Source organism: Callorhinus ursinus, unplaced genomic scaffold (assembly GCF_003265705.2).
Source record: "Callorhinus ursinus isolate GAN/ISIS: 27379988/994484 unplaced genomic scaffold, GSC_fseal_2.0 scaffold18, whole genome shotgun sequence".
NCBI lineage: Eukaryota > Metazoa > Chordata > Mammalia > Carnivora > Otariidae > Callorhinus > Callorhinus ursinus.
Window position 1 is genome coordinate 18,839,848 of NW_027397080.1, and position 19,490 is coordinate 18,859,337.

A 19,490-nucleotide genomic window follows, 5' to 3' on the forward strand; every position below is an offset into this window, starting at 1 on the left:
AAAATGGTGAATCTAGAGTCGAACCACATGCAATGCTTATTAATTTGTAGCTCAGAGAAGAGTGAGTGATACGTGTATTTTTCCCCTCCACGTGGGAGTACATTTAATAAAGAATCTATACAACTTAGTTGGAGAAAGCACTTATACATACACATCTAGCAACAGAACAGGTGGCACCTAGTATTTTTCTGAAATATTTATCCGAAAAGGCATAAACATCTCCAATAAAATCTGGATTTCACCTAAATAAATCACAGCAAAATATTTTCTTCTAGAGCAATAAGAGAGAGAAATAACACAATTTAAAACTAAACTTAATGTAGAATCAGGGGAGGAAAGAGAATGAGACAGTGATAGTTTTTTTTTTTAAATGTGACAATTTTATTAAGGAACCGCCAAAGTTTTAGTGTTTAATATTTAACAGCATGACTGACCAAGGTCCAAAATGTGGAGTTACCATGTTCAAGAAACTGGTGGAGAGAATCACTCTACAGACTAACTATATAGTACGTGGTGAGAAGAACACACATTTTAAGGTAGAAAATCCGTCTACACACAGCAGTTGCTTCAGAAAGCCATTCGGTCTTCTCTTGGCTTGTAAAAATGGTGTTCTGGACTTCAGGGGGAATTAGCCACCTGCTTCAACTCTTTGGTGTGGCAGGGATCTTGTTTTCACCCTCCAGCTCTATGTCATGAGGTCAGCAATGTTTTTCTCCAGGTCGTCAATGCGACTGCTCATGTCATCAATTCTTCCAATGATCTGGTCGGACGTGGTCTGAAATTTATCTCGCATCTGTTGCAGGAGTGTCTGCACCACTGAGGCGAGATCCTGCACGGTCTTGGGGTCAGTCTCGGCCATCTCTCTGGTTCTCAGCTTGGCTGGTATTGATAGTTTTTTAATAACTTTAGAAAGGTTATATAAAGTCTAATAGTAAATCAGACTTCAAAGTTCACAGCACACCATCATCATTGATCCATATAAGATGCCTCTTATGTATGTATATATGTGTGCAATGTATATCTTTTTATTTGTATATTCTTGCACAATGCACTACTATGTATTTTATGTAATGCAAGTGTTACACACATCTCACTGATTACTTTTGTCACCTAGGGTCTATTTTTAAGATCCATCCATGTAGCTGGGTATATGGCTACTCTGTTGTACAGTTCTCCATACTGTCAGTTTCCCAGGAGGGGACACCAGCTTGCTTCCTTAAATAATGGTGCAATAAACATTCTCAGCATGTCTCCTGATGGACCTGTCTGAGAATACCTTTGGGATATCCTTGGGATAGATACATACACACTCCAGGAGCAGAGCTGCTGAGTCAGAGAGTTCGTTCTTACTGATATGATTAAGTACTGCCAGATAGTAACTAAACCAGTCTACATGCCCACCTGTGTTACATCAGGTGTCCTATATCCCCACCTTTTGGCTATACTGGGCATTATTTACTTTTCACATTGTTGAGAGTCTAATAGGTATAAAGTGGCATCTTGTTGCATTAATTACACTAATTGGATTACTGGGTTTGAATGTCTCTCGCAGGCTAACTTTACTTTTCTGTCAATTGCTGTTCATATCCTTAAACCCATTTTCCTATTGGGCTGCTTCTCCTTTGGATTTGCCAAATCACCTCGTATATTATAGTTTTTTTTAAATTTTTAAGAAGATTTTTAAATTTTTATTTATTGAGGGAACCCAAGCAGGGGGAGAGGGAGAGGAAGAAGCAGGCTTCCTGCGGAGCAGGGAGCCCAATGGCGGCTCGATCCCAGGACCCTGGGATCATGACCTGAGCCAAAGGCAGACGTTTAACGACTGCGCCCTCCAGGCGCCCCATATTATAGTTTTTTATTCCATATTAAGATTGCAAAATATCTTCTCCCTGTTGTCAACATTGTCCATGGCAGTCTTTATTGACTCTAAATTGTTCATTTTGATGTCATCAAATTATTACCATATAGCCTATGCTTTTTAAAGTTTTATCATCTTTCCCTTCCTCTAGGTCACAAAGGTATTCTCCTACAAACCATTCTATTAACTCTATAGTTTTACATTTCATATTCCAGTCTTTAACCCGTCTTGGAGTCCATCTCTGTATGCAATGTTTGATGGGGAACCAAGTTTCATTGACTTACATATACTAAGCCCATTTTCCCAACACCATCGGCTAGACAGTGTAGGCTTTCTCTATTTATTTATGATGGCTCTTTGTTGTACATTAACTTTCTCGTGTTGACACAGGGGTCTCTACTCTTCTTAAAAAATTTGATTTTTCTTGCATTAAACTCATGTAAGTTTGTAGGTTGTCTTAGTATTTGGCAGGACAAGTCCTCCATCTTTTTTCTTTTTAAGGTTTCTTAACTACTTATTTCTTTATTCTTCCATCCAAGTTTTAGAATAAGTTTAATGTGTATTATAAAAATATAGCCGGAATATTGACAGATTCCAATGCATTTATAATTTGGAAAAACTTTGACATTCCTAAAATATGAAGTTATCCCATTTAAAAGTGTGTACTTAAATTATCCAAGTCCTTATTAGAGTTTGAAAGTTTGTTTATGCTGATGTTTTGTTGCAATTATGAGTGTTAGCTTATTGCTTCTTGTATTTTGGTCATTGATGGTATAAGGAAATGCTACTGATTTTTCTAAGTTATTCTTGTGTTTGGCAACTTTGCTGAGCTTTTATAGATTCTAATAGTTTTATCAACTTGGCTTTCCCATTCATTAAATCAGGAAGGCTCCTTCTGATGCCCAATCTTATAGTTCTCTTGCTTAGAGAAATAAAGAAATTTTAATTCATAGACCTATCCTTTAATCAGGCCCCAAGATTTTAGTAGAATGTTTCTCTAAATTCCTCGAGGAGCTGTACAATAAAATGCTTCTGGACAAAAGGGTTCCATAGCTAATTAGATTTGATAAACACAGTATATCCTTTTGGAGACGCAGAATGCACAAATTAAAAAGGTCTTAGGAGCACTGCAATACAGAAACTGTTCAACTTTTCCAAACATTTTGACCACAAGCTTTTCCCAGATAACCTATCAAAATACCTACTCTACAAATTATTTATATTTACACCTTCTATGTCTCCGAAGACTGGGGAAAGTCTGGCAGGATTTGAGATGTTGCCCATGTGTACGAGAATTTTAATCCTTTCTCCTTCTAGATTCGAACCATATTGTGATGTGTTCAGAGAAGGCAGAGGGAATTTCTGCTCAGTCCTGCTATCCAGTTCAACATGTGTCTTGGTGATAATTGGCCTCTGACACCTACACTGTTTAATTCAATATTTAAGTCAGCCTATTTTAATGAGGCAAATTACTTAAACCTTTATTCTTGTATTTTCTATTCTTCATTTAAAAAATCACTTTATCCTCTGGTTATGTGCAGTGGTTCTACAATTTGCTGTTTCAGCCCAGGAATCCTCAGCTCAAGTGCAATCTCATGCCAAGACCATTCTGCGCCAGGAATACAACTGGGCTTGAAGCGGCGTGCAAGGCCCCAGTGACTGGGAGCCCAGCTCCCCCTGGAGGCAGCGCCCAGGAACACATCTTGGAAAAGCATCTGTTAAAGGAGAAATGTCCCCAATTGCTCTGCTTTAGCGTTACTGAAACGAACATTAACACTGACAATTCTAAGAACCTTTGAATCCTAATATTTTTCTCCTGAAAAATTAATGATTTCAGTTTAACAGAGTAGTGGAGCAGGGTCCACCTGGGATGGAGGCCAGAAACTATGTTTCTAGTCCCTGGTTAGCTACCATCCAGATGTGTGAATTTGGCAATGCTTCCTGGACCATTTACTTGTAAAGGCGCGTGTGGGGATGTGGGGGGTGCTTGGAACTGTGCTGCTGAGCTCTCACAGGGGCTGGCGGTTGGAGGATAGATACCCTTTGGGTCCCCACTTCTCCCTTACCCCCTTCAAAGAGAACAGCTGCTTACCCTCTTGTTGGTAAAGTACATTAAACTTTATGTAAGATTTCACTGAACAAAGAATAGAGTTCCATGGCTTAATAATAAGTATATATTAAAAAAAATCACTACACTAGATAAACTTTACAGTCATTTTTAGCTTTGATATTTGGATTTGGAGATTTGTTTTAAACCATGAGAGCACATAAGCCTTTACCTGGAATGCACCATTTTTAACTGAGGATAAACCAGGGTAGAAACTTTTCTTGATAAAGAACTCAAACCACTGTGGCTATTTCCAGAGTTGGCAGTGAGTGAGTCACCACCTCTAGCTCTGACTCAGGTCCGTATTAACTCTCAACTGGAATCTAGTTAAAGGAACAAACATCGCAGTTCACTTTTCTGTCTTTTTTATGCTATTACCTAAATGTAAATGATATTTATCGAAAATACTACAGAGAACTCAATTCAACGGATTGATTTTTTAAAAACCCCTAATTTTATTTTTATTAGCTTTAAAAACAAAACTTGTTACACGTAATCACAAGGATTCCAAAAAACATTACCTTCTGCTTTTGTCACTTTGAGAGAACAGGGAGCATTTAAATGTCCTAAAAATACAGGAGAGCCAAAGTTGACAAATAACGAACTACTACAAACTATGGATTGTCACATCAGGCGCACTAAAATACAGAATACATATATATATATATATAAATTACTGACCAGGTTTTCAAAGTACAATGAATATTCACTACAATTTATAGTACCAGAAAAGTAATGTTCCCCAGAATATAACACAAGATCGCAAACATGTTCAGATAAAATTATAAATTCACCTCCTGGAGTTCAATGAAGAGAGAAGTGAAATGAGTGAAAAATTTTTCTTCACGTTGGAGGACGTGCACGATACAGCAGAAACGTGGACGGCGCCCTTCTGGGGCCCCCACCTCGGGGGGGAAGGAGCAGGAGGGGGATGGTAGCAACAGCATTAGCCACCTTGACTCTCCTCAGTCCCTAGTATGGGTTAGGAAGACTGGGCACTACATAGAAAACAGTACGGGAAAAACACGTATTCTCTGCATAGATAGAGATCTTCCATGTGACGAGTGTGAACATTCAGTCAAAGCTATGCAGGAACTCCCAGGAGTCTGCGGGACATGGTTTTGCTTCAAAAGGAAACACAGTTCACAAGACAGACCACGCATGCCTAGTTTAGTAACAGGTCCTTATGCTTTTACTTAAATGGATGGAGACACTTTGACTCAGCCCCACATCAGTTCTTCTTAACCCTGGCTGGAAACGTCTATTTTGAAAATGACCATTTTTACAATCTTTTTGGCCAGTACAACCTAGCAGTTATTACAATCTTCTGTTGCTTTGTTGCTTGTGTATTTGGTATTAATAACAACACCCTTCAAGTTACTAACATTTTCCCCTGATTCCTGGGTAGAGACAACAATGGCATCTGGCGGACCCATACCCCAAGGGGAGGTTATAAAATAAATGAGTACTTAGTAAGTTGTTGAACAGGGTTCATAAACCTTATTCTTCACGTTTACTTAACTTTTTAAAAAGTGAGCTTCTTTAACAATGGACTTCCCTCCCCGGCTAGGAGGCAACTAATCCCCTCATCCCATTATTCTGTCACATTTATAAATAATTTGTTTTTGTACAGGAGGATGTAAATGCAAGTGTGTAGAAAAGGAGCACAGTGAGTGGCCAAAGGAAGGCTGACCAAAGTCTAGGGCTCCAGAGCAAAGACAGCTACCCACAGACAGGGAACTCTGATGCACCAAAGAATCTCATACATTTTCCACTGCTTAATTATGTCTGAGATCTTCCCCTCTAAGAATAAAGCTATGGTCTGTAAAAGAGTCTATATAAGTCAGTCTTCAGTCTTTACCAGAGCTCCATTTTAGAAGCACTGAGTGACGGTGCCGTTCCACTGCAAGCTATTTCCAAATCCTGGGAGCGCTCATGCTGCTTCATTAGAGTCACATCTCAAGTACGACTATTTGTAATTTAATCTCATTACTACTAAAACCTATGAAGGCCCACATAAAATGTCAACATGACTGCTGGCTACCAAAATAACATTATTTAAGTAGATTCCAATCCCAACAGTAAAATGCTAACAAAAACATAAAACGTGGAACATCGATTTCATTCATGAGACGGAGTCACTGCCTTCACCAGATGTCTCTAATTCACTGTATCCCTTCAGGGGAGATAGAATTCTTTTCCCCTTTTTTGTCTGTCTATAAAGGAGAAAATGCCCAGCGCGGGAGTTGGGAATGCCAATCTAGTCCCCGTGGCCTTCGTAATAAGACGTGTCAGCTCTGTTTTCTCATCTGTGTCACACGAGGAGTAGACTACGTCATCCCCAAAGTCGCCTTCGGCACTATGACTGGGATTCTAAGGAAATCTAAGGTCTTTGCTTTCTATCACAACGTTCTGAAGAGATACAGTGGCTGTGAGTGGGAAACAAAAGGCCCATATTCTAGAAGAAGGATGGTTGATCCTGCCCTGTCTCTTGGCAGCTCTGATTTGAACACACCAAGTTCTATTTAAGCCTTTATGGTGAACATAAAACTTCCTGGGCTCTCCATTCTGTGGCTAGGTTTAGTGTATGAAGTATGAAGAAGCAAAATGTAAGATGAGTTTGCTCTCCTCCTGATGTTCAGCTCCCCAAGGCAAGGGAACTGTTTTTACTGATTCTGTCTCTTAGCACCTTCAACGAGTTGATGCTCACACGAGCGCACTTTTTAAATGGGTTTATTTCCAGTTTTGTCAGGCGGGTATGTCGAAAGAGCTTAGAACACAGGAGCCAAAGCACCACTGCACTGCAGGTTCTGTTGACTATCCTTATTATAAAGTGTTAGGATTTTCTTATGCTTCACAAATGCTTTTTTCCTAACACAAAGCATCATCTTCTTTCCTCACAATGCTCTAATGAATTTGATTCCTGAGATGAAGTTACGATTTCTAAAGAGAGCAAGGCTACTACACTATCAGAGTTAAATCTAAGTAATAACTCAATTTCCAAAAAGAAAATGTAGCTAAACTTATTAAAAGGAACTTTAAAAAAGTACACGAGACTCATCTCTTACAAGATGGTTACGTGAGCTGGATATAAAATTGCCAAGGACAGAGACCCTAATACTTGTTGAGATCCTGGTTGATTTCACCATATTCAAAAGTTAATGGGCATTTAGTACTTTTTCTTTTAGAGTTCACCTTATGGAAAGAATGAAAATATCAATGTTCTCCATTCAGAAAACTTTAATATGTGTATATACTAAATAATATATATTTTGTATTTAATATATATTTATTTTGGTTTAAGTTTTTCTTCAACTTATTCAATACTCTCAAAAAAATAAATACAGAGAAAAGAAATATTTGCACTGCTTGACTTTAAAAACAGGTTATGTAAGTTAGGAATAGACTATTCTTTAATTGGAAGAAAGACCATGAAAGCCAAGCCAAATAACAAAACATTATGGATTTTGATCACTTAGAAAATTAGCTAATAAATATTACCTAAAAGGAAATTTTAAAATTCTCAACTGTTGAAAATACATACATTTCCTGACTTACAAGGTCCATTCTGCAAATGATAAGTTACTGCAACCAGATAAGATCAAACACTGGCAAAATGGTGAATTTGGAGTGCAAAGTAAATTTATTAAGTGGCTGTCATTAAATTGCCAAATGATGATCTGAATTTAATAAACTGCTTATGGAATCACAAATTTCAACTGAATTTATATTGAGAATGAGCCGGGGTAGACATATATAAATAGGACAGCTTATTATCTCAGAGTATTTGAGGGCAAGAAAAAATATAAAACTTTTTTTTGGCAATATGGTTTAAGTCCTCAGAAATAAAACCTACCATAATAAGAACCTCTAAACCACAAAACATGCTACCAAAAATGTACGGACACCACGGCGTGAATTTCTGTATTCTTCTTTCTGGGTAGTGGCGGCCACATTGGTTTATCAGTCCAAACTCCTGTGTGCAGCCCCTTCGCACACATACCAGGGAGCTCCAGACATGTGACATACAGAGAAGACAGGCAAGTGACCAAAGCAAAGTTTTCTTCGTTATGAGACTTTTCTATAAAGGGACTGCCAGGTCTGAGCAGACCACAGAAAGGTAAAAAGAAGCTTGTTTCTGCTTTAGGAGCTTCAACTATCCACTCCTGAAATACCAGTAAGAAACAGTTCTGTTTTAGGGGAAAACGCCAACTGTCAGCCAGGGTAAAATATTGCACCAAAAACAAAGCCTGATGAACAGAATGATCTTGATGTCCCCCATCTTTCCCTGATTCATAGAAAAAGAATATGTGTGCCTTTTCTTTCAGAGCAAACTGGAAAATGTTTAAAGAGACAATTAAAAAAAATGGTCTTCTGAAAATCTTATCATTACCTTTTCTAATTTGCAGTCTCTGAATGACACACACATGTATAACATTAAAAAACTCAACCGCTGGCTGAGGACAGTTGGGGATGCCACGGGCTTAGCACACGGTCACAGACAGCAGACCGCCATGGCCCCCTGAGGTCATAATCAGTCAAACTTATGGGCGGCACGTCCCACTTCCAAAGTAGTTCTCTGGGAGGGACGACGCAGCAGGGACAGTGGTCTGTACGGCACTTTCCTCTCAAGCAAGAGTAACAGGGAAGAGAGTAACATGTACACGGATTTGTGTCACTTGAGTCCAATGGTCAAAGTGAATTTGGCTTTTCCTCCCCAAAGCTAAAGAAAAAATGACTGGAGAAAAATGATTCTCTATGAATTATTCTAGATTTCAGATCTCTTCTTGTGCAAAAAATTTCATGTATGTGGAATAACCACCTTTGATCAATAGATTAGCTGGAAGCTATTATACCATTACCAAATACCCACATGAGATTATTAAAATTGTGAGACTATTTTTGAGTTCACAGAAATGGTACTGCACTCGGGGGACTACAGCTTTAGTTTTGGGGGGCCATGCTACATGGAATCAGGGAAATGAACAGTGCTGGAGGGAGCCAGGAATCAAATCTCCTAATTTGCTACTGCTTAAAAATGGTCAAGAGTTACAATATGTTGGGGGCTGATCCTTTCATTTAAAGTGCTGTTCAGAATAGCTGTTAAAATTTTGAACAGGTAAAATCAGCTGCTACTCTCTACCTCCATGTCCTCAGTGCGGGTGTGGTGGCAACACACAGCCTCATCCACACACATCCCCAGCCCCACCCACACATGCCCCCAGCCTCACCCCCCCAACACATGCCCCCAGCCTCACCCACACACGCCGAGCCACGGTGCGCCAGAAGGGGCAGGGACCTCCAGCGCGGAGCCCCCGGGGGCGGCTGCCTGGCACCAGCCAGAGGCCTCACAGTGCCCCATCGAAGGTCTGGGGCTCACTCAGTGCTGTGGCTGGAGGCTCGGGGCGCCTCGTCTGGGTAATTTTCTGTTTGGGGTTTTTTGTTTCTTCTTCCTCTTCAGTTTCACTTTCGCAGACATGAACCACCACACTCGGCGTTGACTCCGTTCCAGCATGGAGCTCGTATTTCTCTCCTGGGGAGGTAAGCAGCAGAAAGAGGAGTTTGTCTCTTGAAACTTTGTTCTACTCTTATTTTAATTGCCAATTATTGGCTTTTAGATCCTATGTCAGAGCACTTTACCTCGCTTTCGCCTTTAAGGTTCTTAGACAGTTTTGCCCTTTGAAGAAATTAGCTGGTGGGGAGGACTGAGGTCTCGGGAATTAAAATGGAAATGCTAATGACTGTTCTACGGACGGTAGGAGTGAACCTGTTTAACTTTAGAATGGTTTCAGTTTTCCCTCGGGAGACACCTGTACGGTTCCAGGCAGCAATCTCTTTATTATAAGACCTCACACATGCACGACATTGCTCTAATGTCTAAAAACACCACCAAGCCACTTCCCTTCAAAATGCCTTTTGTATCCCTTTCTAAGAGACATAACATTATTGTAGGTGGACAACTAGTGTGAACCAGCCAGGCACTGATTTCCTAGATTATTTTAAAGGAATGAAAGAAATCAAAGAGAAGAAAAAGAAGAAATGAACAATAACTATAAGAGAAGAATTTGGAAGGAATAATATAGTATTGCCATCAATTCCTTGAAAGAAGTATTCAACATAGAAGTCTATCTGGTACTCTGATGGGACCAGGGAGAAGGTAGCTAACATTCACTGACGATGTGCAGCAGTTAGAATTGCGGTTATGTTTATTATCAAGTATGTATCATTTAATCCTTATCAACCACACTGAAAGGTAGCTATTATGATCGCTATTTTAGATGAGAAAATGGGCTCAGAAGCTGAAGCTAAGTAACTTGCTCAAGATCCCAAAGTTAGCAGGGTACCTGGCTGGCTCAGTCTGTGGAGCGTGTGACTCTTGGTCTCAGGGTTGTGGGTTCGATCCCCACATTGGGGGTAGAGATGACTTAAAAAAATAAAATCTTAAAAAAAAAAATCACAAAGTTAGCAAACACTAGAGTTGGAACCCAGGTTTGTGTGACTTTATCCTCCACTCTGATCATGTTGCCACTGGTTGGCTAGAATGCAGATCGCGGAATATGGTCTTTAATTCAAAAGTTTCTTGGGAAAAAAAATTAGGAAAGGTAAGGGTATATTACCTGGTCCCAGTTTGGAAACCGCACAGAGTAAGTCATAGTTTATAACAGGCATTCCGTCTTCCCCCTGCTTCCACCCCACAGGCGGCGAGGCAGGAGGGGAGATGAGGAACTGTTTGACCGGCTGCGGGGGCAGTAAATACGACTTGTCCTGGGTTTCACTGGACATCTGTACCTGTGGGCAAGGAGATGCTCAAAACCAGCCTGTGACTGGGCTGTTTCTTCATTTTCATCGTGAGGCTAACCATTACACCTCTTTGGAGAAAAGGAAAGATTTCTCCTTGGCAGTCTGTAATTCCCAGCAGCGGCAGCTGGGTCTGTGTGGTTCACGGCCAAGCGCACAGTGCATGGCACAGAGCCCATGCACCCCGGGTGCCCAATAAACGACCACCGAATGAAAACATGAACCGATAAGGAGACGAACAAACAATGAATGGTAATAAACCTGAATTCCGATTGTATTTATCTATGTCTTTTTCTGAATTCCAGTTTTAGAAGAGATAGGTTATACCGTCTCCATAGCTCCACCAAGAAACATCTTGACAACTTTCATTTACATTTTCATTTGGAGCATGAGACAATAAACAAACCCCTTTTTTTAAGTTTGAAAGCTAAGGCCAAAATACTTCGTTGAAAATAAAAGAGCGCACTTAATAAATGAGTAGAGGTCTAATGCCTTTATGTCCTCAATTCTTCTGAGGAAAATTGGTTTGCAAGTGCTACCCAGGCAGAATTAGAATAATAAGCATAGGTGATTCTTGGTAACCAACAAGCTCCTCTGCAATTGCAAAGCCTGGGCCAACCTTTCCGCAGTGCTGTGCCACCTCCCTGGTCAGCCCCCAGGCTGGCAGCTATTTTCAATGGGGTGTCTCCTGAATCCCAGAACACAGAAACGACTTCAGCGACTATTTTCTCAATTCTTCCAAGGCTGTCACATCCCAAATGCCAGATTCTAGATGCACAGGAGGAAAGTCAATTCACTGATCTTAAGGTGTCAGGGCTTCCCCCCCTCATGTAACCCCAGTTGAGAAAAGCTGCCAGAAAGATGGAATTCCTTTAACGTTTAGCATAAGTAAAAAAAAAGTGGGGGGGGGGGGCAAATATCCTTAATATTTATATATCTGTAAAATAAAGGAAAAATATTTTTATATCATTTCCTGATTAGGATTGTTTATTTCAAAGACTGCTGATATACTCATCAGGAAAATGGAGGATTGATAGTATTTTGGGATGGAGGAAAAGAGGTTGAGAGAACAGCGTCACGAGGTACCTGTGCAAAATACAGCTTCAGCTTCTTCCCGTGGAAGTCCGTTTCGTTGAGTTCTATTCGTGCTCTTGCTGCTGCTTCGGGTTTGCTGAAATTTATTCTGACTCTTCTAAAGCTTTTAAACAACTGAAATGTCACTTGGTCGTCATAGACAGTGAAAAGTGCTTCAAATCTCTCCTAAAAATTGAGGAGCAGCAGGGCAGGGGAGGTGGGGCGGGGCGGGGGGGGGGGGGGGGAGGAAAACCTTTAGCCAAAGGAAATTTAAATCATTAAACATAAGTAATGGGATGGAACTCATGATTTGCCATTTTTCCAAAAAAGAGTACTTTTTTGCAGGTGTACAAGAACAGGTAACCCGTTGTCATATGCTAAATTCTGCAACTTGCACTTACTTTAAAAGTAATTAACGTTATTAAGTATGGTATAGGTTCAAATTATAAAATGAACAAATGTAAAGTATTGTGAAATAAATATAAGATATAAACAGAGATACAAACATGCCCAATCACAGAACAAGAACACTGTACCATTTTCAAGTCCCCAGTGTAGCAGACTTGTTTTTCCCAACCCATCTCTTTCTTCCTTCAAAGCAACCATTTCTGGATTTTGTGCTTATTATTCCCTTGCTTTTCTGTAGAGTTTTACATTTGTTTGTATCCCTGAAGACTTAATCACATTGCATGTATTCTTTTGTTAACTTTTTGTAAGCTTTTTTCCTTACATTTTGTTCCTAAGATTCTTCCTTGTTGCTGTAAGTCATTCCTTCCTGCTGCTAGACTATTCCACTGTAAAGCCATACCGTGATTTATCTAGTGCCGTTGGAATCTGGACTGCCTCGTATTTTCTACTACAGTGGTGCTATTGAACATTCTTGCACACATCTCTTGGTACCCAAATGCATGAGTTTCTCTGACTGGACATACCAGTAAGTGGAATTCCTGGGCCTTAGAGTTGGCACATCTTTAACTTTAGGAGATAATGACCAATAGCTTCCCAAAGTGTTTGTACCAGTCTACTCTCTACCAGCAGATACATGTTCTAGTTGCTTCGTATCTTTGCCAACACTTGATACAGACTTTTTATCAACGGGAGATAGAGACTATGAAATGGGCTCTTAAGTTTGGCTATCACTCACATTTCTCTAAATAATGAGGTTGAGTCTCTTTTTTAAGATTTTATTTATTTGAGAGATAGAGTGAGTGAGTGAGAGAGAGAGAGAGATTGAGCCTCTTTTCATGCTTACTGGCCATTTGGGATGCCTCTAAATGTGATATGCCTGTATCTTTTGTCCATTTTTCTACTGGGTTGGCATTTTTTATTGAGTCATGTAAGTTCCATAGAGATACTAATTCTTTGTCAATTAAATGGCCATTAACTATTTTTTCCCAGCTCTTTTCATTGTGGGTTTTTTTCTTTTTCTTGAGAAATAGAAGTTTTAAATCTGAATATTATTGAATTTATCACTTTCTTCCTTCTGTGTTTTCTGTGTCTTAAGAAATCCTTCTATACTCTGAGATCATATTGATGTTCTCCTAGGTTGCTTTCTCAAAGTATTATGGTTTTACCTTTCCCACTGAAGTCTTTCCTCAGCACAAACAATGTTTATGTACTAGGCGCCCCCCTCCCCACCAGCAACCACTACCATTTTTCTATCACTCTACATTAGACTGTATTTTCTAGAATTGTATATCCCAGGTCTGTCTGGAATGGCAGAGTTCCCTGAGATCTAGCTTCAGTGGAACATTTTATATAAATGTGCCCTTTTGACATCACTGGCTTTTAATTGGAGGACTTATTCCATTGTTGTGATGACTGATATTTTTGGATGTCTACCATCTTGCTTTATCTACTTTTCTCAGATTTTCTGTGTTCATAGTCTCTCCCTTTTTTACCTTCTTTTCAATTGATTTTTCTCTTTTTTTTCTATTTACCCCCTCTGGATAAAATTTCTATGAAAGATGCTAATGTGCATTTAGTACCTTCTCTAAAGATGCATTATATCCTATAGCCACAGTCCATCTTTGACAGAGGCAAAACAATGAGATCTTTTTCTCAAGGTTTATTTGGGAATATGTCATTCCACAAAAATATCATTTTTTTTGGTAAAAAGTAAAATTGTGTGTGTGTGTGTGTGTGTGTGTACATCCTAAATGTTTTGGGATAAAATAGAGCAGGAAAGAGGGAGTCATTTTATGAGGCTGAGAAAAAAAAAAAAACAGTCCTATTCACATTTGTTAATAAATTAGAATAATGAGAAAAGCTAATTTCAATTACCAGAATAGCAACATTAAATTCTCTTTACTGGTCATCTTTATGCAAAAGTTTAATAAATGATAAGTAACAAAATAGACCTAAGAAAATTCTCAATACCTTAAGAAATACTCCTTAGGCTTGCCAGTAGTAACATAATAAAGGAACCTGTAAATTAGCTTTGTTTTTGGTTTCTGTGAAGATCATTCAACTATTTGTTGATACTGAAGTAAAAATCATTTGTTAACTTTTCTCACTTTGAATATTTTCCTACCACTTTGCAACACTCCTCAGTTTGACAAAATATAAAATGATTTGTGATCAAATACATATTCTTTTAATGTTCAAATATCCCTTATAATTCAGAAAACACCATCTGCTTAAAAATTATATTATTTTTGCTCATTCATTTAAAAAATGTATATTAAGCAACCAACTGTATGTCAGACCTTTACACTAAGTGCTGGACTTCCAACTTATCACAAGCTGCTTCAAAGGAAGGTGAACTTTAAGATCAAGTCTGTTTTTATTTATTATATTATCTCTACATATTAGAGTAATATGGACAAATACGTATTATAGATATAGTCAAGGACTTTCACATAGCACATCGGTTCTTAAAAATAAATGTGCACAGGTAAATATATTAAATACTAATAATTACTAACACTTCTAGGCACATTTCAGATTTTCCTCAGCATCCATTTCAAGGGTGGTTGGCTTTGTCACTTTTTAAAAAAATTAGAATTGAGATTTTGTGAAATTACATTTCATTTAATTCTTGGTGGATGCTCACATTTTGAATACTAAGTGAGTATTAAAATTCCCACATGAGATAGTTAAGAAATGTGGCACCTGGGTGGCTCAGTCAGCTAAGCATCTGACTTTTGATCTCCACTCAGGTCATGATCTCAGGGTCATGAGTTCAAGCCCTGTGTTCATGAGTAGGGCCAGCATGGAGCCTAGGAAGGAAGGAAGGAAGGAAGGAAGGAAGGAAGGAAGGAAGGAAGGATCAATACTGAAGGCAGGGGAAATGGAAAGTAGGGAAGACCGAATTAAGCATGGTTTATATTTGTATTCTGTCAAGCTGTACATTAAACAATTTCCCTTGCTGAGGGTAAAAGGACCATGTATTTATTCCTAATTCCCACAACAATGAATTTTTTGTAGTTACAATAACACACTATCTCGCAAATGAAACAGTTACTTGCTAATTACATCCGATTCCTTTCAAAACATTTTTTTTCTCACTCCAGAAATATACTGTAACCGAATGTAACATGCAGGTGATAGCCATGGGTTCTATGGGTCTCTCTCTTCTAAATTCAAATACCTGTGAATGGATTCTGAATTATACAAAAACAAAGCCAATCAGTAAGCTTCTTCTAAGTTTTGTTAGATCCTTCTCTTTCTCTCCCATTTTCATGGAGCATAACACAGTTTGAGAAATGTGTGACTTCTCGCCATGAGGCGCAGTACAGAATACGAATTAACGTAGAGGCAAAATGATCACCGTTTCCTTGTGAGCAACAATGTGAGAGCCCTTGGCTGGTAGCTCCACCCTCCTGTGAACGCACAGGTACCGACAGGTGGATTCCTGAGGCTGCCCCTGACGACCCAGCGTGAGCACAACAAGGGTTCCGACGACTGCAGAGAGGTCATAATCTATCGACATGCACTTAGAATAACTGGCGAGAAACAATTCATTCAGAAACAAAAGTATTACTTTTCTCCTTAAAATTGTTTTAGAGATAATTCACTTTTATATGTTTCTGAATTCTTGAGCAATATTAAAACAAACACCGTCCTGTTAAAGGGTGATGTTTGCACATTTGCTTCTGACAAGAAAAGGAAGATCCCAGAAAATCCAAATTGCCATGGACCACTCTCTTTTCCTAGCAGTCTCTTAGTATCCCTTCGGGCAGTACATCTATAGGAATAAGACAGTTAATAGTGCCTAAAAATCAATCCCCAAGGCTTTTCCTGTTATAGAACTTTTCCACAAAATATAGACCAGAAGTTGCCTTCACATGCTGAAATCACCCATGCAATTAGTCAGCAGTAAAAAGGACTACAAATACTTTGCACTTAAAAGATGTAAAGACGACATGTAACCAATAGCTTTCTTAGGAATTCCAGAAAAGTACTTTCCAGCTGGGTAACAAGCTGACTAAAGTCATGAGGAGAGAGGAATAGAAAAGGTCTTATGGGAAGGTTGGTTTCAGGGAGGTGAGGGCAGCGGCTAGGTGTATATTTCTTGACCTTTCTGGAAACACCACTGCCCTATCCTCCAACCCAAAACAGCGAAGGCGAGGCTTATCAATTTCACTGAGGAATAAATTAAGAAAATGATTTTGCTGCACCCCTTTGCCTTGGACATAAGAGCCTGAAGAGCCCACCATGTCTGCACGTTAAGAACACTTTCAGTGTTGAGAAGCAGCAATGCTTCAATCCACTCAGCTGTGAAATTATCTTTGGAGTCCTACGGCAAAAGATTTTTCACATTCTCTGTCTACAAATGCGAAATAGAAAATTCCATCTCTCCAGCAGGTTCACAGATGTCAGAGACGAGGCCTCCATTTCCACCTGGGGAAAGGCAAGTGCCTTTGGTTCTCAACATCACTGCTGACTACCAGGAAGAAAGCCCCCAAACTCCTGGGCATGGTGAATTTAAAACTTTGATCATCTGAGTACTTATAATAGTTCTGGGCCCTAAATTCAAAAGTGCCAAAGGGGAGCAGAACACACAGAAAATGTAAAAACCTTCTATAACTGTTCACTCATAGCATTCATGTTGCCTTCAATACCTTTCCAGATCGGAAAGAGGCATGAAACTGAATTAAAATTCAAGAAAATATGGGAGACTATCTGTTCAGTATTGATTTTTAGGTTTTAATGGTTTATATGTTTACAGATACATACTCTGCCTTATTGGAACATAAGTTCTTAGAGGGCTAGGATTTTTCCCCCAAATCTATGATAACCTTACACCATGTACAAGAAAAGTAGTCAAACCAATGATAAATCATTTTTGATGGTAACAAACTACAAATTGGTCCTAGGGTGGTGATGGAAATATTCTTGATGGGGGAGTGTCAACTACACGGGTAGAGACTGTCAAAACTCACCAAACTGCACAGTTAAGATCTGTACATTTTACTGCAGGCCAAGTATCACCGAATTAAAAACAAAAGAAGAGGGGCACCTGGGTGGTTCAGTCATTAAGCATCTGCCTTTGGCTCAGGTCATGGTCCCGGGGTCCTGGGATCGAGCTCCAATCCACATCGGGCTCCCTGCTCCGCGGAAAACCTGCTTCTCCCTCTCCCACTCCCCCTGCTTGTGTTCCCTCTGTCAAATAAATAAAATCTTTTTAAAAAATGTTAAAAAAATAAAAACAAAAGAAGAGGGAAAACAAGAGGGGGGATGGGGCGGGAGGAGGTGGCTACTGGAGTGAGCTGTGGACCAGCTGTGGAGGTGGCCCCGAAGCCCTCACCACTGCTGAGTGCAGCCTGTCAGGGCCAGAGCCTTGCATACCAGTGTCAGCCCCTGACCTGGCCAGGAGCACAGCAAGGCTACTATTTCCATCTTCACTTGGGACAACGCATCCTTAGTCACCAGTAGTCATCCTGGTTCTAGAAACTTCTTTTTTTTCCATGGCTAGTTGAGAAAGATGTGGGTGTGTGACTGTGCCTTTCCAGAAGATGTGTGCCCGATGCAGAGGCCACATTCAAGCAGGTTGGTGGCCAATCACCAGCCTCCAAACACCTAGAAAATAGTTTGTCCCTTTAGGAGGGGAATGAGATCCACAACCACACTATCACACCTAATTGTGGCCCTAACAGTGAAGCTGGTTAGGTGGCAGGCAGGGCCCCTACATCCAATGAGATCTCAGATCTTGACAGCCCCCCAGCAGCAGTGATGGCCTTTTCTCTTTAGCCTAAAGGTAGGCTGTTTATTGAAAAGAGCAGAGAAGACAGAGAAGCAGACAGCAAGGCCCCCTGGAGGAAAGGGCCAGATGGAACAAACCTGTGGAGCGAGCAGATAAAGGAGAAAAGCAGAGAATTCTGTCCCGCTCAGCATGTCCTCTCCTGCCCCACCGAGCACTGTGCTGTTGGGCATCTTGCAGAGGCAGTCCGGTTACCGCCGAGCATTATGTAAGCCAAGGACTCAAGATGGCCCATGAAACATTTCAGGTTTGTAAGCTCGTCCAGGTGCTGGGGCTTAAACGTTGTTTTGATTCGAGACACCAGAGATGAGAAAAATCACACAAGTGAGTTCTTCTCCGGAAAACCATGTGAATTTCCCCAGGCACACGGGAAATGGGGTCAGGCATCCAGACTGCTCTTCAAAGTACCCAGGCTTCAGTGGTCAAGGTCAGGATTGTACATTAACGCACAAGGAAACCCACGACTCTGCTCTCCAGGATGTCCAGTTGAACCTTCACTTCCTCTTTCCTGGTCTCCCCATCGATGAAATAGGAAAGATTAGGGAAGCCCAGGTTCGGCTTGAACTTCATATCCAGCCTCAAGCTTCTCGGGAGTCAGGAGAACGGTGCGGGCCAGGATACAGGTGCTCTGACAGCTCATCACCACGGTGGTCTCTTTCCTGTGACTTTGGTGACAGAGCACTAGCTTTGATGAACATACCAAACCTTCCTCTGTCTGAGAGGAGGACCCAAGTAGACACCCCATCCATTCCTGAGCAACAGAAGCTCTCTGCTCATTAGCTTTTTATCATGGGTAAATACTCCTTTCTTCATCCAGTTTAATAGAGACTGTTCCCTTCTTCAAACATGAGACCACAAAAGAAGACCTCAGGAGGAATCCACAACCTGGACAGAAAACTTCAAGGAGGTCTGACGGCTTCTACCAACCATTTATCTTTTCAAGTAACAGGGAGCTCTAGAGCTAGACTTCCTGGATTTGACTCCTGGCTCTGTTATGTAGCTGTGTGACCTTGGGCAGGTTGCTTACGTCTGCTATGCCTAGTTTCCTTACCTGTTCATTGAGGACAGTAAAAGTACCCACTTCACTGGGTTATTGTGGAGGACAGAGTGAATACTCACAGCTCTTAGAAGGACAACAGTGGGTACTATTACTGCTGCTGATGGAAACAGGGCAGGGCTTTGCCAGCAGCCCACTTGCTATTACGTGGTCACAAAAAATAGCTGCTCTTCTGTATGATGTGGACTCCCCAAGAAAGAGGTGAATGCACGGCAGTGACACAGCATGAACCGGATGGCCCGTACTGTGAAGGCTGCCACTGGAAGGGTGGAATCCACCCTTCCTAATAGTCCTTTAGTGATTCAGATGCCCCACACTGCTGGAGCAGTCACCTGGGGACATGCCCTCCCAGGAGACCTGGCTGTGCGGGGGGGGGGGGGGGGGGGGGGGG

General features: G+C 40.5%; 1 protein-coding gene, 1 long non-coding RNA gene and 1 pseudogene across 4 annotated transcripts in view; 1 reads left to right on the forward strand and 2 right to left on the reverse strand.

The window, feature by feature from the left end:
- The window catches only part of RCAN3 (RCAN family member 3), a 44,367-nt gene that overhangs the window by 4,744 nt on the left and 20,133 nt on the right, over window positions 1-19,490 (reverse strand). For 2 of the 3 annotated variants that reach the window (XM_073903169.1, XM_073903170.1), the window contains exons 3-5: window positions 11,846-12,023; window positions 10,583-10,750; window positions 9,189-9,498 (exon numbers count right to left, since the gene is read on the reverse strand). In XM_073903169.1, coding sequence (XP_073759270.1) covers window positions 9,314-9,498; window positions 10,583-10,750; window positions 11,846-12,023 — 531 coding nt within the window. In that variant the 3' untranslated portion in view covers window positions 9,189-9,313. Of the gene's footprint in view, window positions 1-9,188; window positions 9,499-10,582; window positions 10,751-11,845; window positions 12,024-19,490 lie in introns of those variants that run through there. The other variant, XR_012381340.1, reaches the window with a different exon arrangement.
- LOC141374444 (heat shock factor-binding protein 1 pseudogene) lies at window positions 344-9,193 on the reverse strand (annotated as a pseudogene).
- Window positions 9,442-11,987, forward strand: LOC141374445 (uncharacterized). Its single transcript, XR_012381341.1, has 3 exons — window positions 9,442-9,506; window positions 9,971-10,750; window positions 11,846-11,987. It is a non-coding gene; the product is annotated as an uncharacterized lncRNA (long non-coding RNA).